The sequence below is a fragment of the Ananas comosus genome, unplaced genomic scaffold (genome assembly GCF_001540865.1).
Source record: "Ananas comosus cultivar F153 unplaced genomic scaffold, ASM154086v1, whole genome shotgun sequence".
NCBI lineage: Eukaryota > Viridiplantae > Streptophyta > Magnoliopsida > Poales > Bromeliaceae > Ananas > Ananas comosus.
The window spans coordinates 53,718-79,485 of NW_017893361.1; the positions used below are offsets into that span (position 1 = coordinate 53,718).

The 25,768-nt window shown below is 40.5% G+C and overlaps 3 protein-coding genes and 1 long non-coding RNA gene across 9 annotated transcripts; 3 read left to right on the forward strand and 1 right to left on the reverse strand.

Moving 5' to 3' along the window:
* The first annotated feature begins 275 nt into the window (after positions 1 to 275).
* Positions 276 to 2,390, forward strand: LOC109705770 (small heat shock protein, chloroplastic-like). The gene is made up of 3 exons (XM_020226557.1): positions 276 to 621; positions 1,474 to 1,784; positions 2,125 to 2,390. Exons 1-3 carry the CDS (start codon positions 348 to 350, stop codon positions 2,296 to 2,298), a joined length of 759 nt encoding a protein of 252 aa, XP_020082146.1. The 5' UTR covers positions 276 to 347; the 3' UTR covers positions 2,299 to 2,390.
* Positions 2,391 to 2,974: 584 nt separating this feature from the next.
* LOC109705773 lies at positions 2,975 to 5,030 on the forward strand. Of its 5 annotated transcripts, XR_002214883.1 has the most exons (7): positions 2,975 to 3,146; positions 3,199 to 3,226; positions 3,345 to 3,432; positions 3,510 to 3,634; positions 3,707 to 3,838; positions 3,929 to 4,013; positions 4,815 to 5,030. It is a non-coding gene; the product is annotated as an uncharacterized LOC109705773 (long non-coding RNA). The 5 variants fall into 5 exon arrangements; XR_002214884.1 differs by having other exon boundaries at positions 2,975 to 3,226; positions 3,321 to 3,432; XR_002214880.1 differs by having other exon boundaries at positions 2,976 to 3,226.
* A 168-nt stretch (positions 5,031 to 5,198) lies between these two features.
* Positions 5,199 to 9,773, reverse strand: LOC109705772 (tRNA (cytosine(34)-C(5))-methyltransferase-like). Of its 2 annotated transcripts, XR_002214879.1 has the most exons (7): positions 9,154 to 9,773; positions 7,810 to 7,876; positions 7,614 to 7,729; positions 7,255 to 7,321; positions 7,105 to 7,153; positions 6,107 to 6,175; positions 5,199 to 5,607 (listed from the first exon to the last, which is right to left on the reverse strand). XR_002214879.1 is itself a non-coding variant. In XM_020226559.1 (6 exons), the coding sequence occupies exons 1-6, from the start codon at positions 9,357 to 9,359 to the stop codon at positions 6,165 to 6,167; spliced, it is 516 nt and encodes a 171-aa protein (XP_020082148.1). In that variant the 5' UTR covers positions 9,360 to 9,773; the 3' UTR covers positions 6,014 to 6,164. The 2 variants fall into 2 exon arrangements, 1 of the variants encoding a protein (XP_020082148.1); XM_020226559.1 differs by lacking the exon at positions 5,199 to 5,607 and having other exon boundaries at positions 6,014 to 6,175.
* Positions 9,774 to 18,126: 8,353 nt separating this feature from the next.
* LOC109705771 (proline-rich protein 36-like) lies at positions 18,127 to 18,804 on the forward strand (the record flags this gene model as incomplete). The annotated part of the gene is made up of 1 exon (XM_020226558.1): positions 18,127 to 18,804. A coding segment is annotated over exon 1 (678 nt), but the record flags the coding sequence as incomplete, so codon positions are not given.
* Positions 18,805 to 25,768: the final 6,964 nt, after the last annotated feature.

The following is a 25,768-nucleotide window of genomic DNA, read 5'->3' on the forward strand; positions in this document are numbered from 1 at the left end:
CGAGCTCGAGCGAGCCAAATATCGAGTCGAACGCGAGTCGAACACGAGCCGGCTCGCTCATTTGCCAGCCCTAGATGCTAGCCCGGTGTCTCTCGAGTGTGGGAGAACGTGTCTCATAGGACAAAATGATGCATTGTCTGGACGCGCTTCTCGCGTCTTCCTGATCTCTCTCCCCCTCCAGAACTTTCACATGTAGTCCTCGGCCAATCCCAACCCTTCTTTTTCCTTTGTCTTTTTTCCCGTCTCTTTGCCCTTTATAAAGATGTCCCCATTGTACGGTTTCTTCCAACCTCGTCGAGCAAACGTCTTCTTTACTCGCCGAAGCCCTAGAAAACTACACAACAATAATGGCCGCAGCAGCAGCAGCCGTCGCCGTCGCCCCATGTGCCGTCATCGGCCAGCTCTCGTCACTCCCCCGCCTCCACCTCCACCTCCACCTCCACTCGATGCGAGCGCCAAACCAAATCGCAGCCGTCATCCCAAGTTCTTCCAAAGCACGTAACTGGCGGTCCCTCATCGTTGCTTCTGCGGCGCCGGGGGCGATCGAAAAGCATGACAGCTCCACTGGCACCGCCCTGGAGCAGCAGCCGCGCCGCTCCCCCTCCGCCCTCTCTTCTTCTAGTAATTTAATCTTTAATTTTTAATTAATTATCACCGTTTGAAGCTTTAATTTGTTTGTCCCTACTGTAATTAACATGTAGTGCCGCTGGTTTCGTTATAATTTATTTATGTACAGCTTCCTTTTTATTTTTATTCGGCAAAGTCATACTTTCTTTATTTTTTTAAATATTATTATATAAAATATAGGTAATATCGAATTTTTTTTATAAATAATCCTATTGATTTTTATAATTATAAAAATAATTTTTTTAAAAAAATAATTATAAAAATAGATCTTTAAATTCTGTGAAAGATTCACTACATTCATAACTCTTTTTAGAAGTAAAAAAAGAATAAAAGTGGTGAACCATTCACCGCTTTTATCCTGGTAGAAATATAAAATAAAGTAAAAAAAAAAAAAGCGGTGAATGATTCACCGCTTTTAAAAACGATGAATATTCACTGCTTTTATAGAACTATATTTTTAAATAAAAATTTAACAGGTCTAATCACATACCGGTCCAAGAACGGGGACCGGCCTTTAACTTGTAGTAAAATACTTCAGTCGAGTGACATATGAAATCTTTTAATAAATTTAAAAAAAAAAATTATTTCTTTTAATTTTTGTAGTCAAATTAATAAAAATTTTGGATGTAATGATGTAAGCAAATTCACCATCTCCTCTTGCAATACTAATTTTATATAAAAAATTTTATTCAAAAAATAAAAAACTAATATTAAACAAAATTTTAAATGCTCCTAAAGTAGAATTGGAAGTAATTAAGGTTGAACAAGTACAAAATATATGTGCTACGTAGTACTCTATTTGAGTACTTGATTGATTAACATAGACGCTGAATATACATATTGAAGGGCTGATCGATCCGCTATCGCCTGTGAGGACGATGAGGCAGATGTTGGAAGCGATGGACCGGGTGTTCGAGGATATGATGGCGTTCCCTGGGATGAGGAGAAGCCGATCATCGTCGACTTCGGCAAGGGATATATGGGCACCGTGGGACATCATGGAGGATGAGAAGGAGGTGCGAATGCGGTTCGACATGCCAGGGTTGTCCAAGGAGGAGGTTAAGGTGATGGTGGAGGACGACGTGCTCGTTATCCAGGGAAAGCACAAGACGGATGAAAAGGGGAACGACGGTGACAGCCAAGGGAAGACAACGGAGGTGAAGTCGCAAAATAATTATTATTTTTTCTTAGAAACTAATTATGCTGAAAAAAGTCTCATAATATTTTTTAATTAAGATAAAAACAAGGGTTTAAAAAATTTATTGACCTGGAATGTTTTATGTTACTTTACGTTTTGCATGTCCTTTGCTTTTAATGCGATATATGTAGTCGTGAATCTCTATCTCCGATTTATACAAAGGAGTACTCTAACCGATTATAATAATAAAATAAATTAAAAAGATAAAAAAATAATAAAATTTAAAAAATTAAATAGTTTTATCGGAAATAGATCATAATTGGGACAAATATAATTTAAACTTTTTTTATTTGTGACAGAAGGACATGTGGTGGAAAAAGCGGAGCTACAGCTCCTACGACATACGGCTTATGCTGCCGGATTACTGCGACAAAAGTAAGGTGACCGCAGAACTTAAGAACGGTGTGTTGCTGGTCACTATTCCCAAGATCCCAGGGACAAGGGAGGTCATCACCGTTGACGTGGAGGGATAATTTAATATACAAGCATGTACATGTGGCGTAATCCTCCTCTTTTTTACTTATAATAAAATTTCTTTCCGAGAGACTTATTAAGGTAACCTAAATTATAATTTTTTAATTAAAATAAATTATATTTTGTGAAATGCAGTGAAAATATTTATTCATATTTTTTACAAAAGTGACTTATACTAAAACTCGAGTTCCGGATTGTAAATATTGATTCACGTATCTTTAGATCGTCTATGAAAATCTTCTAACACTCCAAATTCGTGTTAGATCACTACAACAAAACTATATTTTAGCGGCGATTATTTTTGAAATTAGGGGCAATTACAATTGCCGCTAAAATATTTTGTGGTAATTTCAACAATTGCCGCTATTGGTAGGGTCGCTAAAAGTTTTAGCGGTATTTATTCCGGCGGTGGGTAAAAATTCAAATAAATATCGCTAAATATTATAAAATAACGACTATTATAAATACCGCTAAATAGTATGCAACAACAACTATTATAAATACCGCTAAATAATATACAATAACAACTATTATAAATGCCGCTACAATTAATTATAATTGCCGCAAAAAACATACTAAATGATTGATTAATAAAGCTTATAGCGGCAATTAAATTAATANGGGTACAAGTTGACTTTTGGCCATCTTGTCACATCACCCCCCCTTTAACCCTTACCTTGGAGCAGAGAGGAGAGTGAGAGGGGAGCTTCTTCATGCTGCTGCTGCTGTGCTTCTTCTTCCTCTCCTTCTACTTCCCTTAGCAACCTAGAGTGTTGGAGGAGCTCAAGAGAAGCTCGAGCTTCGTCGACGACGCGCCGCGGAGCGGATCGAGCGAGTTTTCGACGAGGTGACGCTGCGAGGAGGCCGTGTTACAGCCGATCCTTGCCATCCTCGACGAGGTGCTGCTCGCAGGGAGGGTTTGTCGAGGTGAGTGGCTCCTTGAGATCGCTTTTATGGCTTTAAACTTCTACGATTTTCGAACTGCACTGCTGCTGCTGCGGATTCCAGCGTCGACCCGCAGAGTTTTGACTCGTATTCCGCGCAGGAGCATCGGAACGTGACGCGACTTGATTCGTTGGAACCGAGACTTCGAGACGAATCCATAGGATCCTTACTCGCCCGATTTGGAGAAGGTTTGCTCTGTCGAAATCCCTTTTTACTGAGTTGCTGTTTGCCGAGCAGACTCTGAAGTGCTGATTGCTGATTACAGCATCGACCCGCCGTGTTTTACCTAGTTCTCTGTGTAGAAGTGTCAAAACGCGACGAAATTTGGCGTGCTAGATTCGCGACTTCGAGACGAAGATTCTGAGCCCAAGATCGCGATTTTTGGAGCAGGTTTGCCTTGTCGAACCCTAGTTTTACTAGGCTGCTGTTTGCCGAGCAGATTTCAGAGATGCTGTTTCGCAGGTTCCAGCGTCGACGTTTCGTATTCTGGCCCGTTCTCTGCGTAGGAGCGTCGGAATTCAGCGAAACCTGGGCCATTGGATTCGTGACTTCGAGACGAAGCTTCAGAACCCTTGTTTGCTGAATTTGGATAAGGTTAGCTTGGTCGGATTTAATGCTTTTTTCGCTGCTGTTTTCTAGGCAGATTTCGTGATTTTGAGTGTAATTGGGTTTACTTCTTCGCAGCAGGAGAACCGGGGACTTCGACGGACCAGCGAGGGATCAATTTGGATCCGGGCCACTTTCTTCGCTGCCAGGAGTTGCTTGAGAGGTGGGTTCATCGGTTTTGTCTCTAAGTACATATTAGTCGACTTGTATGCTTTGTTCGTTGAACACTAAATGAGGTAGCTCAAATTCATGGATTAGTATATTAAAAACCTGAATTAGGAGCATGCTAAGTGAGTGATGATAATTGATACTTGTTGGACTTGGATTTAACTTAGGAGAAAATCCCGAATTGATCGTCATTTACATACACTGCCGGATTTAGCTCTAGGAGCCGTGTTGCATTGTATCGTCGCGGGCTTTGTGCGATAGATACCCAGGATAGTGTAGACTGTTACGGGGTGTCGGGCGCCGTCGGGGCAGGCGGTGGGCCCCAAAGTCGGTTTTAGTTACTTGGGTTTGGCTGGTTAGGGCCTGATTGAGCTCGACAGAGCTACGCTGCATACTCGGCTGGGTAGCTCCCCCGAGTGCCACTCCGGAGTTAGGCTTTGTGCTTTCGCGTCGGTGTCGGGTAGTGCAGGTTGGACTTGCTCTCCACTGAGGTTTAGAGTGGGGGGTAGCTGTGCAGTCACAACCGGGCACGGGACGGGTGCGTTCACAGTCCCAGGGACGGGTGCGTTCACAGTCCCCTTCGGATTGGGTCTGGTTGACTTGAGTCTATAGGTGTTAGTTCTGGGCATGATAGCATAGCGACTTGTAGCTGTAGAGAGTTTCCAGTTTCATTTTCTTCTATCTTGCTTACCCTGTAGACTTAGTGGGTGGACCGATGTTGTTTAGGGCGGCACCCACTGAGGACTACTTGCTTTTATAGTAGTTCTCACGCCCTCTTTCTTCCACCATGTTGCAGGGCCTTCTGTTTCGGCTGCTGCTCCTTCTGAGGCGGACCGCGGGAAAGGCGTGGCGAGTTAGAGCCTACCCTTCGAGTACAGTGCTAGAGGACTCCCGCTGCAGGTAGTGACAGTTTTTGTTCGGGCGCTTTTGTACATACAGTTGAACTCGCTGGAGCGAGTAGTGTTCTTTTGTATCCGTGGCTGATGTAGGTATATAAAGTTTGTTATTTCTACCTGCTTGTTTATAGTTTACTTCAGCTCTATACTACTGCTTGTAGTATTGTATGTTTATACAGGTTCAGCTACGCTTCGTATACCGGAGAAATTCTCTTGTATACGGCGGATTTGTCGGCGTGACCGGGGGACTGTGCAGCCCGGGGCGTGATAAATACATAACTAACACACCACAATATTTTTGGTTCTCACTCATAATAAATAAATTAGATCATAAATCTATAATAGAACTAAACAAATATGAAAGTCAATATCTTTTCTTGATTAATATCCAAATTTCAATTAATTTCTAAAAGACTATATGAAATTTACTCAACTAAATAAATCCTAAATATTATAAAGAAAAACTAAAAGTAAGGTAAGTAAAGAAACTAAAATAGAAAGGAAGATCACATCATACCAGCACCGGAAAATGCAGAATGGAATGGTCGTTTTGCTTGCAATTAACAAAATACAATATGCCGAATTGGGTAGTCGTGCATATATTCTGCGGTTATGTAATTTGGCAATTGCACGTGCGAAGAGTAGGCATTAGAGAAAAAAATAGAACATTCGTCTATTCACCTTATCTTCATCCTGAGGTTACAAAAAATAAAAAATAAAAAAAATAGTAAGTTTATACCTCAAGTATAAATTAGTAGGTTTATACCTAAAAAAAAAATAGTAAGTTTACAAAAATCATTCGTCTATTCGTTTAGTAAATGTACATGAAACCAAAAATATATACTATATTTTCTAATCTTTTGTATAGAATGGTTAAAATAATATAAATATGTATAGTTCCTAATTAATGTAGACAAAATAACTTTTTAGTACGTTGCACATGCAAGAAAAATATTTTGAATTTTTTATATGTGGTTGATGAGAAATAGCACTATTTAAAAAAATTATTTTTTAATCTCAACTGCATATTTAACTTTAAATTACATGAAAATTTTTCTATTTATTTATATATTTAATTTTTTAATTGAAAAAATATTTCTCAATCTAACATGTTGCATTCAATACCATATATAATATGTGGAACAAAGAAATGATATGAAAGAGAGAAAGAGGAAGAAGAAGGTTCAAATACTGTTTTTGCAAAGTACTGTTTTTGCCAAGTACCAGAAGCAGACGATTCTCAGCCATTGTCAACGCCGATCTACAAAAAAGATATAGAAAAATCAAAATTTGTCATCTTCTTGCATTCTTTTTCAACCTTATAATTAATTAAGGTGGATGTGTGGGGATATGAGAGGAGGAGATGGGGTTAGCCTGAGATGAAGGAGATGAAAAGAGTTAATAGCTTTTTGAGAGGAAGAAGATGAAATGGGTTATAGAGGGAGATGAAGCATTAATGAGTTCCGAGGCAAAATACAATTTTCCATACATATCATCATTACCAACTTTTATTTGATAGGTTAGGATTTCTAAAAGAAGCTTGAAAAATATTTAGTGAACCCAATGCACTAGTAGACCTTTTTACACAGTCCAATCAATTAATGCATATTAATTTATTTCCATACACTAGGTGCTGAACTTATTTTAAATATATTGCATAAGAGTATCAACATTTATTATAAATATGTTGCTAAATATTTGCAACATTTAATTATAAATGTTGCTAATTATTCATATTTAGCATTATTATGATGCAAATGTTGCTAAATAAATATATTCAGCAACACTTATAAATTTTGTTACTAAAAATAACTTTTAGCGTTATTTATGTATATGCCCCAAATAATATGCCACTAAATTAGACGATTGTTGTAGTGATCCTACAGAATCATCAAATGAAACAATATTACAATTGTGCAGCACTATTCAAAAGTTGTAGGATATTCCATTAAAGACCCCAAAGCCATGATAAACTTGAATACAAGGTTTAAAGTGCCGTGGCACGGGCGGCACTTCAATCCTTGTGTATAATATAGTATTAGGCATGGCATAGAACTTCTAAACCAATATATGCATGTAATGTGACACTATAACGACATCGAAAAAAAAAGAAGATGATGGTCTATAACAATTAAATGATGAAAAGGCAATTAATGCACATGAATTATCTGATGAATAGATAGAACATACTGTCAAGAATGTGGTGATCCGGTAGTACATCAAGGAAAAGTGGAGGAACCTGCAGCAAACATTTTAAAATAATTATAAGTTCTATAACAAAGTACTACGAATACTAAAAATATAATAGCTTCTTGAACAGATCCATTTGAAGATGCCCACCATGCTGATAGCCTCTTGCCTTGTTATGTTTCCAATCTCATTCTCTTGCTTTAAAAACTCATGGAATCTGGAATTCGCCATTAGGCAGCATAATTAAACAGGACTAACAAAATAGACAATAGCCAATTTACAATAAAGTTTCACATTCACAAGAATGACACAAAAATAATCATCCCAAAATTGGTGCTTATAAAGTATCCGTGCAATGTAAGAAAATCTACGTTAGTCCAAATGAATAGAGAGCAGTACAACTAAAAATACATATCGTCCAAATGAAGCATTAAAAGAATATCTTGTAAATTCCTTTCGTGGTACTGTACTTCAATTAGCATAAAAAAAGTCTACTCAATAACGATTACCTCTCAAGTGCCTGGTTCTTCCTAAGTTGCATACGAGAAAAGTTCAAATGCCATGCAACGTTCCCTGGATACCATGACAATGGTCTAATAGCTTCCGCTTCATAATCATCTGTTACCTGTAAACAATTAGAATGGCTGAAAGTTAGAAAAGAGCACGTAAATACTACTAATTTATCAAGCAATATTTAAATGGAACCTCAGCCTGCAGTGATTTCATGAAGTCATTTTCCAACTGTGATCGAATGTCCTGAAAAAATTGGCCACTGTAAAACGAGTTGATATTAGTTTGGTTGAAGCAACGAAACTAAAGTTCGACCAACTAAAATCCAGGGGGCAATCTGAAAAAAAAAAATAGTCAATTTTTAGTATGCGAAATGAAGGCCTAAAATTAAGTTTGGTATCAGGCAGAGAGTAGAGATTATAAAAAACACATGAATGGCATGAATATGAAACCTTGCTATGAAAAACGCATTAGTCCAAGACTTCAAGAGAATTTTGAGCTCAAAACGAATAATAGGAGCATAAACTACAGCTTTCTAAATGTGAAATATTTAAGGTTTGTAATGATTAAACTGCATTAGAATGCTTTAGTTTTTACTAAAGACAACTGATGATTTGTTAACAGAGGAAGAACCTGAGATCAAAAGTTATTATAAGTGACTTGCTTAGATCTACACGTCGAACCCTTAGGCTCTATAGAATATGCACAAGGAACCACCAAATGTTTTAACTTAAAAAAAATAAGAAAAATCTCGGGCTTTACGATATGACATGAAGGGAAACAAATCACTATTTCAAACAGCATAAAAGTTCCTGAATAATACTACCCAATTCAATGAAATGTCAAACTACTCATCCTAGGAATTCAATTTGTCAAAATTATCGCCACTAAGAACTTACTTCTCGAGCCGCATTCACCAATCACGTCGCTAATAGAACGATTAGCCCTACTCCCATACAAACAACACAATGCACTTTAACCCACAAATAGGATCATCACAATGCAATAATGTTAACTATAAATGATCAAAACACAATTCTCTACTAGCTCAAGCTACTAGAAATTAGAAATAATGGTTGTTTCGCACATTATCAAAGCAGAAGTTAGCAGCTCATTTCATAAACAAGTTCCCACAATTACCCAAAATAGTTAGCAGCTGATTAAAATGCATACTTCTTCCTTCGAATAATATAAATATTGTATGCACCCTTCCAAGTCGAATAAGTCCGAGAACTCACTGTTACAAGTTAAATACACAGTACAGTACCGCGGTAAATTCACCTACTAGGTGATCCGACACGAAGCGTATTCAATAATTGCAGGAGGGAGAAAATATAGTTCGGATTATTCATACCCTATGATAATAATCCTACGGCTGGATTATTGAAGAGCACGCAGTTTAAGATTAAGGTAGAGTGAGAGAGATCAAACGCTTATGTTTTTGAAAATAAAAATTTTGAAAAAATAAATAAAATGGGAGAAGAGAATGGGGATTTTGAATTTGAACTCGAACAGGGTTATCGTGGGGGTAGACGCTACCTCTTGTCGCCCCAGACGACGTTAACTTGGAGGATGGGGACGACGAGGGCGGCGCCGAGGATGCGGGCGATGGCGATGGCGCCGACGATTTGGTTGCTTTGTTGGTTGAGCCCGCCGGCGACGACGACCAGCAGGTACTTCCGGCGACCCTCCGGCGGCTCCCCCCGGTACTCCTCGCTGAAGCTCAGGCACGGCCGGTACCCCATCCCATCCGGTTGCCTCCAAAACTCCCCCTCCGCCGCCGGAAATGAGGACGATGACGACGACGATCGCACGCCGTCCTGGGAGCAGGGGATGGGGGAGAAGGGGATTACCGGGCCGAGGCGGAGGGTTCCGAGGAAAGCTAGGGCTAGGAGAAGGAGGAGGATCCTAGGGCTCGAGGAGACGATGCGATTGATCCGAAATCGGGAGGAGGCGGAGGAGGAGAGGAGCTTCTTAGGGGAGAAGACGAGCGATTAGAGGGTGGTGTAAGAGAGCGCGGGGATGATCTGAGAGAGGAAGGAGATGTACGAGAGATGCTTCGTCTTCGATTTCGCCATTAGAGGAGCTCGGCTACCTCCGAGCTTTCTCTCTTTCTCTACTCACTTCCCCCCCTCTCTCTCTCTCTCTCTCTCCTCTCTCTCTCTCTCTCTCTCCTCTGCAATCGGGGTTGATCGAGCGCAGTGAGCAGTCGACGTAGGGTGAGGCTCAGGTGGGGTGGAATTCAGTTGGGTTTGGGTTAAGAATACTATTGGGCTCAAAATAAAAATATTTAATATATAAATATTAGTATAAAAATATACCTATAGTTTAAATAATTGCCGCTAAAGTACAATTAGATAATAATTATAGTGGCTGTTCTATAATTGCCGCTATTAAATTGCCGCTAAATAGTAATTTTGTTGTAGTGGATCGAGCTACGAACGAGATTAGATTTATAATCTACCGTTCAAGATCCTCTAAAAGCAATAGGTTAAAGAAGAATGTGGTTTTTCTTTGTCACAAGATGACGCACAATTTTTTCATGAATTTTTAGGTATTTTTTACTTATTTTTTTGTACATATTTTATGAGAGAATCGCCCATATATTTAAAGAGATTCTAAAACTCTAATATGTAACTAGAAGATAAGGTCGAATCGGTTTTTGATTGTTGTACTAATATGGTTAGAATTTATTTCTAATTAGCTTTTTAAATTAAAAGCGAGATTATGTAAGGACTGAGATTTTTTGCAGTGTAGCTAAACTCTCGGTTGACGATGTTTTTGTGTGTAATTTAATTACAAAAGCACTCGTCAAGTTTCGGGCGAAATCGNAACTAAATATTATAATGAATTGAAATATTAAAAAATATTAGTAACCAAAAAGCATTAATAATTTGTATAACAAATAGTCTCAACTCTCAAATTATAATCTCAGAATTCAAATTAAATTTCAAACATAAGTTCTAACAAAAAATACTTGTTCAAAATGTAGGAAAAAAATAACAAACACCGCATGTCTTGCTTTCCACTTCAATTTCCGCAGCTCCAGTTGATCTGGATCAACCAAAAAGAAGTCATAAAATTAGTATCTGAAATTACCAAATAAAAATCATTATATCAAATTTCTGAAAAATATAGAAGTTAGGTTGTACTGTTCATCAACAAATAAGAAAACAATAGTTAACAACATATAAATACCATAAAGCATATCCGCACAATAATTAATAATGTAAAAAACCAAGTTCTGATTGATGGTTAATCCTATTGTGCTTGGTTGAGGAATAAAGATTGTTCCGCTATGGGAGATAGTAATAACTGATCACAAATTCAATTTTGTGGATGGTGCTGAAAGGCAGAACAGATCAGAGCAGCTCTTTCATAGTGAACATTCTGACTTTCACATCGCTCGACGTATTTTAGTAATATTTGACAAGATCAAGGGATTGAAGCTTTGAGGTAACCCCCCACACAAAAGCTTGTAGCTGTGGGCTATGCAAGCTAGCAAGACAGTTCACATTTCTACAATTCTAGTGATATGAAATTCTACCAATAGTTGATATATTTCTGAAGTATAATTTGCTAATTAAATTTTTTAGATGAGATATAAAGCAATTGCTAAGACTAGACAAACAATTACATCACAGAACTCATTATCTTCAATAGAGAGAGCCTTGAAACCCACAGGACTCAATACTTCCTCATAGCTACACATAAGACAAGAACAAGGAATTGTTATGCCATTAGATACCTTTGACTCCAATTAGCTAGTTGAAGTTGGCGTGTCAAAGTATTAATATTGAATCTTGTTGCATATCTACCAAACACTCCATTAAGGGCAGAAATATACTTACTCAGCGACAGTTGTATTGTAAGGCGGTCCTTCTTGCTGATCGGTAATCTGCTGTCCACAATATGTAAATGCTAATATTAAATTCTTAAGGTAAAGAACATAGGGGAAAAGAAAGAAGTCAGTGCTCCTTAAAATAATGAGATTACCTTATAGTACTAGAGGTGCATATAAAAGTTTCTTTCTATTAATTCTAAGATAGAAGACTGCACAAGTTGTGCTAACCCACAAAGAACCATCAAATAATACTTTCCTATGTGGCCCAGTTTAATATAACCTTGGTGAAATTTTGGACTTTAATGTGAAGTGGACAATAACAAATGTTGTTTAAATTGAATATCAGCACAAGTATGCAACCTCAAAAGGAAGAAAGAAAAGGAAAAAAAAAAACATTCTTCGTACAATCATTATTAGGAATTTTGTGCCCTCTACTAAAATACATGAAAACATATCTTTAAAGAAAAAGCTCATTATGATTAAAGAAAGGTTAGCGATCAGGTTTACAATACAATAGGCTAAATTATTAGACAAATAATAATAACCATATAAAATGATTGACACCAGAGATATTAGAACTAGATGCAAAAGCTACAGAGATAAGAGAGAAAAATAATTTTGCAAAAATCAAACAAGTACGAAACAAAATGAGTATGTCATCGAAGTATGAAATAATATAAAACTTCATTAGTGAAAAATCAAATTGAAATGCTAACATGCAAGGCATAGTTGCAAGTACTCACGATCTGTGGTGAAGCCATCCCATAATGACATAAATTCAATTTTCATGTTAGTCATGGCTTAGTCATGGCTTCATGATCTGTAGTACGGCGTTGTCCCAGGAAGCTATCAACCTCATCAATGAAAATAATAGCAGGCTGGAGTTTGTAAGCCAGGCTAAACACAGCAGCCACTGCCACAATCAAGTAATGAGATTTAGTGGAGGGTTTAATGAGAAAAATGAGAATGAAGATATTAATTATAAAGATAGTACAGTAGAGAAAATAGGACAATAAGCATGCTTATTAACAAATCAAAGAAAGAAGACAAGTAATACTCTAGCAATCGAATTTGCACCAACCAGTAGACCTAAAATCTAAAAAAGGGAACACAAGAACTTCTTTGAATTACTTATAATCAATGGACTGTAGGTCAAGTTTCACTTTGTGCCAACCAATGAAGAAAAGAAAATCACTAGGTTGTCAATCCAACCAACTTGAATGAGTCCTCACCAAATTTGTAATTGAAACAAACAAAAGCTTGTGAAAATCTGGCAACAGCTAATACACCTCTGCCTGTGATATGTTCGGAAGAAATGACAGAACCATGATGTGCAGTATATAGAAATATACTGAAAAGAAACAACATAAACTTCCAGCACCAATGCTTTTACAAGTAGCAAGCAGATATACAAGGGGCGTAAACTTTCATGACTACCATAAGGCACTATGCATAAACACATTGAAAAGAAACAACATAAACTTCCAGCACCAATACTTCTACAAGTAGCAAGCCGATATATAAAGGGCATTAACTTTCACAGTTTCATGACCACTATAAGAAGTCGTCAACCATGAAAAACTAGAACAAACTACACATACCGAGTTTTTGAGCGTCACCNTTGTGGTTGTGATCCTGTTGTATCGTTGGTACGCCGTGCAAATACAAAGGAGACTCTGTCCGAGTGGACAGAGGAACTTTGTATTTGTGGCGGGTCTGTACGTCGCGTGGGCCAGGATGAAAAAAAAAAAAAATGGCACGTTTTCCGCAACTCTGTTTTCAAAATGGCTTTTAAAATCGGCCCCGGGGCGTGACAGATTAAATTTAGTTTAACTAGACAACATAATAACTATCGGATCGAGTTCGATCATGGGCGTACCCAATTTAGTTTGACTGAATGCCAAAATATCTTACTTGCACATAATGGGATCGTTGCCATTATTAATCACTTTTTCAACATTACACCACTATTGATTTCATTCATGCAAGAAAATAACCAGTGCGACCGTCGAATTACTCTACATTTTGGAAGCTCTACACTAGAAATCATATAAGGCAAGCATAGAAATATTAATTCTAAAAGAATATTAGACTTGAGATATCCTAGACCATCAAATTATATTAGGTTTAGCATCTCGAATCCTTCATATAGCCTTGCGAATATCTGTTGTGCACACTCATGATTATCTCACTATACGGATACAATTTATCAACAATGATTCAAATTGTCTCAATGTAATCTAACTAGCCTTCCTTGGGCTCTCATGTCACTAAATTAAGAGTTGATTGCTCTCCTAGCAATGCCCTATAAAGTCGTATCCCTCATAATGGTAGAAAATATGTCAAACTAGCAACATCAATTCTTTCACTTCATGGCATAGTGAAAAGTCACTAAGGGCATTTAATATATATATATATATATATATATATATATATATATATATATATATATAGGACAGCCTGAAAATAATGTTCATATGAACTCACACGATGAGGAAGTGAGGATCCATTCACTTATGTCATTCATTTGGTCGCCTACATGTAGTATGAAATATATGATATGGTAAAGAATCTCAATGAGTGTATATCTTTCTTACAACATATAGATTTTAGCTCAGTCACTCTCAAGGTGTCTAGCTTGACTTCTTCATTTTCTCGCTATCTCAATCGCCAAACAATCAGCTCACATTTGACTCTAAATATATAGGCAATGCGAATTGTGGGACTATCATATGCGGTCTCACTGAGGACCTCATCTTGATGCCAACCAAGGTGGCTTTCTTTAATGTCTCAATTTTTACTCGCTCTCTACAGCGCCAAAAAGTATGACTTCCCGTGTGAGAGGGCCAGTCAGTTTGTGACATATTATCAATGTATTCTTCAACAAGATAGGATATACAAATATATGTGCCAATTTTAATGAATATCTTTACTAAAAGAATAATTTGAATTTAAATAACCAAAGAATATTACAATAAAGGCTAAATAATTAACTATGTGCACAATCAAATCCTACGGAGTTAGGGATGTCAATGGGTATGGATATCCGAAACTTTATCCGAACCCGAACCCGAATGGAGCGGATATATCCCATGCTAAATGGATATGGATTCGGATATGGATATCACAAATAGAAACTCGACGTTTATGGATTTGGATATGGATTTTTACTATACCCGAGAACCCGAACCCGAACCCGACTCGAACCCGAATTTATTTTGCATTATATAATATATATATATATACATATATAAAAATTTGATGCTATTTTTGAATTTATATTTTAAAATTTTAGATTTAATATAATATATTTTGAAATATTGAAAAAAGAAATAATTGTTTCGGTTTCAAATTTTCGGGTTCGGGTTTGGGTTCGGGTTTCGGATTTTTGGTCTGATTCGGGTTTGGATATGGATTTTTAAAATCCATCGGGTTTGGGTTCGGGTTCGGGTCTCGGGTTTGGAGTCAGGTTCGCGTTTAGGTTTTTAAAAATCTGCCCCGAATCCGACCCGTTGACATCTCTATACGGAGTTCATGGGCTTTAACGTGAGCCAAAAATAATTCTCTAACAATGGGCTTAGTTAGAGGATTAGGAACAATGCGACTTGTAGAGATGTGTTCTAGGATTATTTTCTTCTATATTATGTTACGAACAAAGTGATATTTCAAATCAATATGCTTAGTCTTTTCATGATATTTGGAGTCCTTAGAGTACGCAATTCTTGTCATACTATCAAATAGATTGTTATAAGAATGTAAGCACAAGTGACAACACCAATGTCACGCCCTGAGGCCCTCTTTGGAAAGCCTTTTATTAAAATAGTGTCGTTTGAAATTCAAAATTTGCAAAACAATGCCCTTTTTTTAAAATCAATCTTGCCCACAGGATGTACAGATCAGCAATAAATAAAGAATTTTTTCTGTCCACGTGGACAAAGTCTCTTCTATTTTATGCACAGAGTACCAAACCATGCATATACATGCCATACAACAGTACACAACTCACAAAATACATTCACCAATTCAGCAAACATACAATCAAATGCATTAGGAGCGATGATGCGAATGCAAATTCATCAAATTATATCTATTCCTTAGAAGTGTTTCCCATCCGAAAATTTTATTTTGAAACTCAAGCAACTAAACATAACATTAGGAGCCATGATGTAATATCCGAGATTTTGACAGTGTAGTTTGTCACACCCCGAGCCCGCCAATTTGGTTGGATTCGGGCACGCCAAAAGACCGCCGAACGGATAGGATTTCTCCTATACCGCGGACAGAGTCTATCCTGTATGTCCAAGGCGTCACAGTCCATACAATGCACGAGGTTCCAACCAGGAACAGCATTGTAACGAACTAAAACTAGGTAGAAAATATCGAACTTTAGCCAAATTGACTAAAGTGTGCGAAAGAAATGGTTGGACGAGTTCCAATTAGCTTTCCAACTATGTTGGAAGGGTTAGAAATGGGTTTAAGAGATATTAGAAAGGTTTTAGCATCGACCGACGCGAAGTAGAGTCGAATCGGAGCTAAAACAACATTCTAGAGCAAGTGTACCGGTACAACCATCGAGTTGTAACCGGTACAGCATCGCAGGCCGAGAGGGAGAAGCTCTCGGGTTTTATTTTTCGTAGAAATGTACCGATTCACCCCTGGTGTGTACCGGTACACTTTGGTAAAATCCAAGAACCTTGCTCTCGGGTTGCCTCTACATAGAAAATGTACCGGTACAAAATCCCGTGTACCAGTACACTTTGGTCCGGCAGCAAGGAATTGATCTGTTGCAAATATAAATGTTTGGGGGGCCTAGTTGCTACTGTTGCAACCTATAAAATACCCCAACACACCCACTGGTTCATAGCAGCTGTGAACACCATCTCCAACCTATTTCCTTCCTCTCTTTCTCTAGGAATCTCTCTCCAAAGGCTAAGGAGAAGAAGAAGGAGAAGGGATTTTGGTGGAGTTTTGGAGGATTTGAAGGTTTAGAGGGCTCTCCAACAAGGTGGACTTGGGTGAGCTTGTGGCTAAGATGAGTTGTTTTGCAAGAACACCTCTAGGGTTAGGATTTACACTCTAAGTTTTGGAGTTTTGGACTTCTTTCAAGTGTAGAAACCCTCTAGAGACCTTAAACCCATGAAAATCTATGGTTTTTTCAAGGTGCTCTCATGGTGGTCAACTAGGGATCATAGAAGATGGCCTAGGAATGATTCAAATGGCTTAGAAATTGTATTAGAATACTTCCTAGTTGATTCTAAGCTAGCTTTTGCTTAGGAATGAGATCAATCTAGGAGAAATCCCATTATGGCATTGTTAGGGCATGAATTTTGGGACTTTTACCTTTAGTTATTTTCGAGGTAAATTGACCTCTTGGAAACCCAATTAGGGGTATTCCCGACGCGTGGGACAACTCCGTTTGACGTTACGAAAAGCTTATGTAAGAGTTTTATGTATGAAGCCTAATTTGGCTTTATTTTTGGGTTTAGGTCGCGGGATTGGCGTCCTAAAATCGCGCGAGTTGAACTACAACCCTATTACAATATTTAAGGTTGGGGGTGCACATCGGAATCATTGGATTCCCCTTTATGTCTATTTCACTTTTGTTGAGCATATTTATATATATGTAAGGACTGAAATTTTGACAGTGCAACTAAACTCTCTGTTGACGATGTTTACGTGTGTAATTTAATTACATAAGCACTCGTCAAGTTTCAGGAGAAAATGAGCTACAATGGAGAAGTTACGCGATTATTAGTGTTCACTTAAGTGAATAGTAACTTCGGTTTTCGGAGAAGCCACGAAGCAAACTTGGCCTCTGGCGCGTACAGACCTTCGAACATAGGACTCCAACAGCTCGTTTCAAACCTCTCGACTATACTGGAACCATTGGCGCTGACAGAATCGGATTCTGATGCACGATTATTGAGAAAAAGGATTTTTTTTTAAGAAAAAGTGGCAATTTTAGGGTTTTTGTGGAAATTGGGAGAATTATGGAGGAATGGGTGCGTCGCGAATCGGGGACCAAATCAGGCGAAACGAGATGCTAGATTAGATGCCCTAGTCGTGCCGATCGCACTGGCGCAATCCGATCGATAATCCGATGGGCGGATTGGCGGGAATCGTGAAATGAAAGCAAAGGGGTCAAAATGCAATTTGAAATTTATCGCGAGAAACCCGACATTTTATGGATCGAATTGCGAGATTTCTAATACTGAGGGTCCTGCGCGCGTATTTTACCTGTGGACAGGGAATTGGTCGGAAATATTAGGTTACGGAGGGCTAAAGTGCAAAATGCACATGTGTATATATATTTAGGATTAGGGTTCACAATGGAACCCTAACCCTAATCCGCCAACCCTAGCCCTCCCTGTGCACCAGCCGCCTAGGAGGCCCCCTGCCCACGCCGTGCTTGCACCCCGGCGGCCGGCAGCCGCCGCCGTCGCCGGAAAAGGCTTCCCCAAGCTCCAACCTTCCTCCCTCTCCCTCCACCTTGGCCGAGGAAGTCCCAAGCACCATCCTGAGCCGGCCAGGCCTCGGGTGAGGTGAGCCCCGACCCAGGCACCCCCGCCCCGGCCAGCCCCTGCTACGGCCCTCAGCTCCGACACCGGCTCGAACGCAGCCGCCCACCGCCGCTACGGGCCCTCACTTCCGCCGGGCGCAAGCGGGGCATGTCGTGTTTCCGCCGCCATCCCCCGTGGACGCCGCCGGCCGCCGCGAGCTCCCACCGGCCCCAGCCCGCGCCACCAGCGGCCTGCCAGCCGCCTCTGGAGGCGCCAGCAGCCCTTTGCCGCCGTCCCGAGTGTGTGGGCTCGGTGGGTCGAAGCCGGAACCACCACAGGGACCCCGGCGTCCGCCGATGCCGCCGAGGCCGCCTCGTGCCGCTGTCACCCCCAGCCGCCACTGCCACGGCNGCCGTTTCCCGACGGCCGCGGAGGTCTCCGCCGACCGTCCGGCGACCACCGCGCCCGACCCCGGCCACTATCGAGCGCCGCCGGCCGCCGCAGGAGCCCTCTGCCGCCGCCTTTGTGCTGTACGGGCCGAACGCGGGCCGCCTTCACTCCCGGGCATCGCCGCCACCCACCGACGCAAGCTCGGCCACCGCCTCGACCGCCGGCATCGTCCCCGACCGGCCCCGACCAGCCCCGGCCGCCGCGTCGCCGCCGGCAACTGTTGGAAAGCACCAAACCGCAAGGGAGTTGGCGGCTCCGTACGCCGTCGCCGCACCTCCGGCCGCCCTGCGCCGCCTGACGTGGAGTGCCTCGGAGCCCCACCACCTGCTGCACCCCTCCCCGGCCGGACCGCCTGCCGGAATACCGCCGGCGGCCAACCCTAGTTCCCCCCTCACTGTGAGTGTCCACTTATGCATTCCAGCACTGCATTCCCACCTTCCGGTAACTATTTCGGCAATCCGAATGGTCTTTTTGACCTCGGGAAGAGAGCACGATGATCCTTAGGTCGTGCTGAACATCGTGCTCACTTCCCTCCAGCCCTGCGATGCCTTGGTTGCTCGGGCAACCGCGATCTTCCTGCGGTGCGCGCTGCTTCGCTGACGTTCGCGTCGCTCGTGCGCGCACCGCAGTCGCCGAATGTGCTCCGAATGGTGAGCATGGTCTCCGGCACGCTGGAACCTATCAACGGGTGCGACGGTTGACCCAGCGAACCTCGTATCGCAAGATCAAGCCATAAAACTGTCGGAAATCGCATAAAATAATAGATTTTAGGGTTCTTGATGTGCTTTCTTGCAAATAACTTCGACTCGGTCGCTGTGGACAGCGTGTAAACGCTGAGGGTAACCTCTGGACTGATCGTCCAAGGCCCCAAGCCACTGCGGAGATCGAAAAGCCTTTTTCGGGGCGTTTCGCGGCGAACTTCGTCGACGGAACGCAATCTTAGTTCGGTTTTTATCCGACGGTGCCTCGGGATCAATTGTGATGTCGCTAAGCATTCTTGGCGGGTCACCCGTGTCGTTTCGGGGGATCGAAAACGACGGGTGAGCGACTGGTGGGTTCCGGTGTCGAAAACGACACTTTCGGGAACCCGGATCGAGACGTTTAGTCAACGATGTCTGTTCCGAGGCGAGGTGTGGTGTCTGTTCGGGATTGTAAGTTAGTTGCTGACATTAGGGTTTCCTTCTGACCTAGTGGACCCTTCGTAGGTCCGGTTGCTCTGTTCCCCGCCGTCGTGAGATCTGATCCAGAGTTGTACAGGTGGGTACTTCGATCCGACGTCGGTACAGTGGTGCACGTTCGGTGATGGTTTCTTACCCTTGCCCTCTTACTATTATCTGTGTGCATATATATTGAGCCTTGCACCTGCTTTTATATCTGCATTCCTCTACTCAGTTAGTTCCATGTTGATATCATGCTTAGGAGTAGAGTTGACATACGTAGTTCACTACATCTGTGATTTGGTTGGGCGGTTCCCCTATTTTGATATCTATGACCTATTCGGTCGAGTTGCTACAGTTCTATCTTGACATACGTAGCTGACTAGTTGCTGATGGCCTATACGGTCGGTGTGCCCTGAGGGGCTGGATTGTCGGCTAGTTGCCGATGGAAGATCTTTGAGCATACTACATTGATCGCCACTACAGGTACGCATTTCACGAACACCAGCGGTCTGATCCACCGCAAGAGGGTGTTCTTTTCCGGAAAAGTGGTTGGATTGCCAACCCGTGAGCCCAGGGGCTTTATTGCGAGGGTATATGCTTCTGACCCAGGGGCTTCATTGCGAGGGTCAGGTACTGTGCTTCTGACCCAGGGGCTTCATTGCGAGGGTCAGGTACAGGTTGAGCAGTGTGGCATGGGCCTGAGGTCTTCGGACCAATAGGGCAGCGAGATTGGGTACTTTTGAGGTTATCGTCAGTTGACGCATGCATACAGTAGCTGTAGTGTTTATTTCCAGTACATCCTTATCTGTTTATTGTAGCTACTGTTTTATTTACCTGCATCTATACTTGTCAGCTCCTTACTTATCAGCATCTTTACTTACCAGCACTTATGTCTATCTAGTTCTCCGTGTTGTTGTATAGCTCTCTTCCTGATCCGGTGAGTACTCCTCGCCTTCTTCGGCTTGCGGTACCCACTGGGAGGGGAGACATGTTTACATGTTCTCACCTCCCCCACCATTTTTCAGGTATCGCGGGCGATGAGTAGTGGGACGAGACGTGAGGTACGTGTGTAGCGGTCGATAGAGCTTCCGATCCAGGTTATTTCGATTTAGTTATTATCCTTGGTATTTCTGTTGATATATAGTTTAGTTGGTTTGTGTGGTTCAGTAAGTATTTACTTTTGAAAATGTGGATTTCTGGATTTTGTAAAATAAAAGGTTTTCTACCCCTCGTGGTAGCGTTTTTAAAAGAATAAAGGTTTCTGTGTAGGAAACAGCTTTCAAAAGATTTTTGTGGATCTCTATTTATACCTTGAATGTAAAACTGTGATGTGAATGGTGAATGTATGAATGTATAGTTATCTTTATATTCATCTAGTTGTGGTTGTATCCTGGTTGTACTGTGTATTTGATCGACGCCGTGCAAATACAGGGGAGACTCTGTCCGTGTGAACAGTGGATTCCCTGTATTTGTGGCGGATTTGGCATACTCTGGGGTCAGGTTTTCAAAAAAAAAAAAAAAAAATTTCAGACGCTTTTCCGCTTTGTTTAAACTGAAAAGGGACCCCGGGGCGTGACAATATAGAACCATTCATGCATGATAGGGTGTTTGACATGTGGTTAGTGGTTAGAATTTCAATATGATGTTTCTAACGTAGATGAATATAGTGATTGAACAAGAACCATAATGGACATGTATGGTAGAACCCTAAAAATTGTATGAATGTAAGACTTGGACCAAGACAATAGTAAACAAAGATGACATTGACAATAGAGACAAAATTGGCATTGAGACATTGGTTGTTAAACAAAGTTTAACCATTAGTGGCATCGTGGCGAGAGTAGCCTAGAGAGTGGCAAGCATGATACAGTAGAGACCTATCATTGGTAAAATGGCATTGTGACAAGTGGCTATACATTCCCTATGTGGGAATTAGATCGATACTCACGATTAGTCTTGGCTTGAGGGAGGTAGCTCCCCCTCGGGCGGTGCGCTCCGGAGTTGGTCACCACTGGGCATGGTAAAGTCCCCCCAGAGGACAGTCCCTAGGGTGGTTCGAGTCCCCGTTATTAAGGAATTTTGGGTTATGAGTTATTGGGGTTAACAAGGTTAACCGGCAAGATTGGGTAAAAGCCAAAGTAAAGTTATGGAATAAGCATGCATGCATGAGCATTCTATATTTGATTATATATCCACTGACATCTTTCTTGCAGGCATGGTATTAGGATTAGCATGGTTACCATTTTCATTTCTTTGAAATACTTATACCTGAATAGATCTAGTGGGTAAGTCGGCGAGATCAGTTGCCAAACCCACTAAAAACTTCGTTGTAGTTCTCACACCACTAACCCTACAGGTTCGAGCGCGAGCGGGGCGACGGAGGACCAAGGCAAGGGTATTGCGCCATATTTAGTAGCTACTGGAGTTATGCATTTAGTCATTCCCTTTTTGTGTACATGTATCAACTTTCTTTTGTTGATTTATAGATGTAAAAGTTGAAAACAATTCATGTATTTTTGGAGAATGATTATGATGTAAAGAACTATGAATGGAAGCAAATCGAATGTAACAGTTTTAGTTACAAGTATTTGGTTTAAATGAATCAAATATTGTGTATGGTTGTATATTTAGCTTAGAGCTTTCGCTTCCGTTGTTGCTTGCTCTCGTGCAAGCCTTGTATAATTGCAAATTACTTTGGTTGATTACTTAATTATACTTGTTGTTAGAGCCTTGGGCGAACAGGGGAGATGCTGTCCATTCGGCATCTGTTGACGTGATCCGAACTCGACCAAATAAGCGGGGATTGGGGAGTGACAAGCATACAACAAAGATTGCATAAGAAAAGTATCAAAAACATAAATATATCTATGTTGTTACAAGCATTCATCTCATATTACATTTTACATACACATTTTGCATTCCTTAACTCTTTTTAGCTTACAAATACAATCCGATTTAACATGATTATTACAACATTGTTCTTTATCCTTTCTTTTACATCCCTAAGTAGCCGACTCAGGGTACTGCTACCTCTGGTCTCGGTGGTAGGGCGCTAACTACGGAGCTACGCCCTTTCCTCGCGCCGCCGCGCGGCTCACGTATGAAGCTGTACCCCTAAAAACAACACCGGAGTGAGAACTATTGTCTATAGTTCCCAGTGGGTACAGCCACCCAAGGAAAGAGTTCGACCCATCAGGTCCAAAGAAGACACTACAAACATGTTAGTCCAACAAATATCCACAGATATATATAATTTATGAAACTAACAATTATCATGTTCATGCATCACAATATGCAATATGCAAATCATGCAACTCATGCAAGTAGATTAATTGGTTTTACTCTCTATCATTTGTCATTCATTATGTTATTAGTAATTCTTTATCACTTGTCATTCTTTACTACTTGCAATTCTTTATTTTTTGACATTCTTTATTATTAGCCACACTCTATTCTTAGCCATTCTTTATTCTTAGCTATTCTTTATTCTTTACTAAGGGTATTTCCACCTAACCATATTATGCTCATTTACCATTCTTTCCTAAGGCTATTTTACCTTAGCCAACTATGACACTCGACTCGGTCTTGAGTCAATCAATTGCGGATAATCCGCACTTAATCAGGCTCGAGGTGAAGGAACTCTCACAGCCCTCAGCCTTAAATCCTCTCTACTATAGGTCTACCAACGGGCGAGGAAAATACCTGCACACCCGGACCATGACTATAGGTCTACTACAGGGTGAGGATATATCGTCAACCTCGGACCGTAAGTCGCTCAAGCTTAATGGATCAACATATATACTGCTCATGGTGCATGGCAATTGCCCTTATCAATAGTCAATCCTCTCGGCTAAACCGTAGGTTTCGCTCTCAATAGACTTACCAACTCATAATCCCAAATATCGAGGAGACTACTACGACCCGATGGGACCGTCATCTAGGGAGACTACTACGACCCAGTGATGATAACTCTGGAGCTCATTGCTCGAGGGGGAGTTACCACCTTCTGAGCAAGGACTTATAGGCGAGTATGATCCAATCCTTAACTATAAGAATTCCAAGTTTAATGCATTCCTTAACTACAAGGAAGCAATGCTCATATGACCCTTAACTATAAAGTTGCTATGTCATTATGTCATCAATTTCACTTACTTGCATTTCTTTAATATTCATGATGCCATACACACTAAGTGTTCTTTGTAGCATTCAATACTCATTAATGCCACACTTGTATACTAGCATTCTTGACACATTAATGTCACTATTGTAACACTAGCATTCCAAACTCATTGATGCCACTCTTCTTTTGATGTCATAATGTCATTTGTTCTCAATGTCACTAGATTCTCTACCTTTTCTAAGTTCTTATCATCATTCATGCATGCATAGGAATTTTACATGTTCTCACTAGTTTACAATCATCTCATGTGCATTTGTATAACATCTATGTCATGCATGTTATTTAGCATCTAGTTCATGCATTTTTCTAACATATGTCTCATGCATACTTGATTAGCATACGGCTTATACATTCATTTAGNATGCATACTTGATTAGCATACGGCTTATACATTCATTTAGCATTTACTCATACATTCTCTCAACATATACTCTATACATTCATTAGCATCTAGCTCATGCTATTTATTTAGCATATACTCTATGCATTCATTTATTAGCTTCTATCTTATACAATCATTTAGCATACATCATGCATACCCAATTAGCACATCTCAATCATGCATTCCTTTTATTAGCATACATCCTATGCATTTACAGTTAGACTCTAACTCATGCATTAACTTTAGCATTTTAACTCATGCATTCATTCAGCATACATTATGCATACCCAATTAGCACATCTCAATCATGCATTCTTTTACTAGCATACATCCTATACATTTACAATTAGAATCTAACTCATGCATTTTCATTCACTATTAGCATCTCTATTATGCCTTCTCATTCACATGTATTTAGCATACATATGCATTCATTAGCCTTGCAATCAACTAGCATTATATGCATCAACGATAAAACACACTACACTCTGGCATGGAAGCGACCTAATCGCTTCGGTGAGCACAACCCACCTCGTAACGCTCTCCGATTGCTTGTAGTCACTTGCAATCGGGCTCCTGCGGCACACGTGACCCGGTTCGGCCCGAACTCGCATTCGACCACCTGGGTCGTATATGCTTCTAACGTAGATGAATATAGTGATTGATATGAACCATAGAGGACATGTTTGTTGGAACCCTATACTTGTGTGAATGTGAGACTTGGACTATGATAATAGTAAACAAAGGTGACATTGACAATAGAGACAAGATTGACATTGAGAATTGAGTCGTTAAGCAAGGTTTAACCATTAGTGGCATTATGGCAAGAGTAGCCTAGAGAGTGGCAAATATAATAAGGTAGAAACCTATCATTGATATAGTGACATTATGGCTAGTGCTATACATTTTCAAGTTGAGGATTGGATTGATACTCACATTGAGTCTTGGCATGAGGGAGGTAGCTCCCCCTCAAGCGGTGCGCTTCAGAGTTGGTCACCACTGGGCGAGGTAAAGTCCCCCCAGAAGACGGTCCCGAGGGTGGTTCGAGTCCCCCGTTATTAAGAGATTTTGGGTTGTGAGTTATTGGGGTTAACAAGGTTAACCGGTTTGATTGGGTAAGAGCCAAGGTATATGTGGACAAAGCATGCATGCATATTCATCATCATATGACTATATATCTACTTGTTGACAGTTTTCTTGCAGGCATAGTATTAGCATTAGTATGGTTACTATTTCCTTTTCTTTAAAATAATTATACCTAAATAGACCTAGTGGGTAAGTTGGCGAGGTCGTTGGCCGAACCTACTAGAAACTTCGTTGTAGTTCTCACACCACTAACCCTACAGATCCAACGCGAGCGGGACGGCGGAGGATCAAGGCAAGGATCTTGCGCCATAGATAGTGGCCACCGGAGTATTTGCGTTATAGTCATTCCTTTTTGTTCATGTATCAACTTTTATTTTGTTGATCAAGAAATGTAAAAGTTGTAAAAAATCATGTATTTTGAGTTGTATGATTATAATGTAAAGAAATTATGGATGAAAGGAAAATGAATGTAATAGTTTTAGTTTACTTATATTTGGTTAAAATATAATCAAATATTATGTATGTGGTCATATGCAGTAGCTTAGAGTTTTC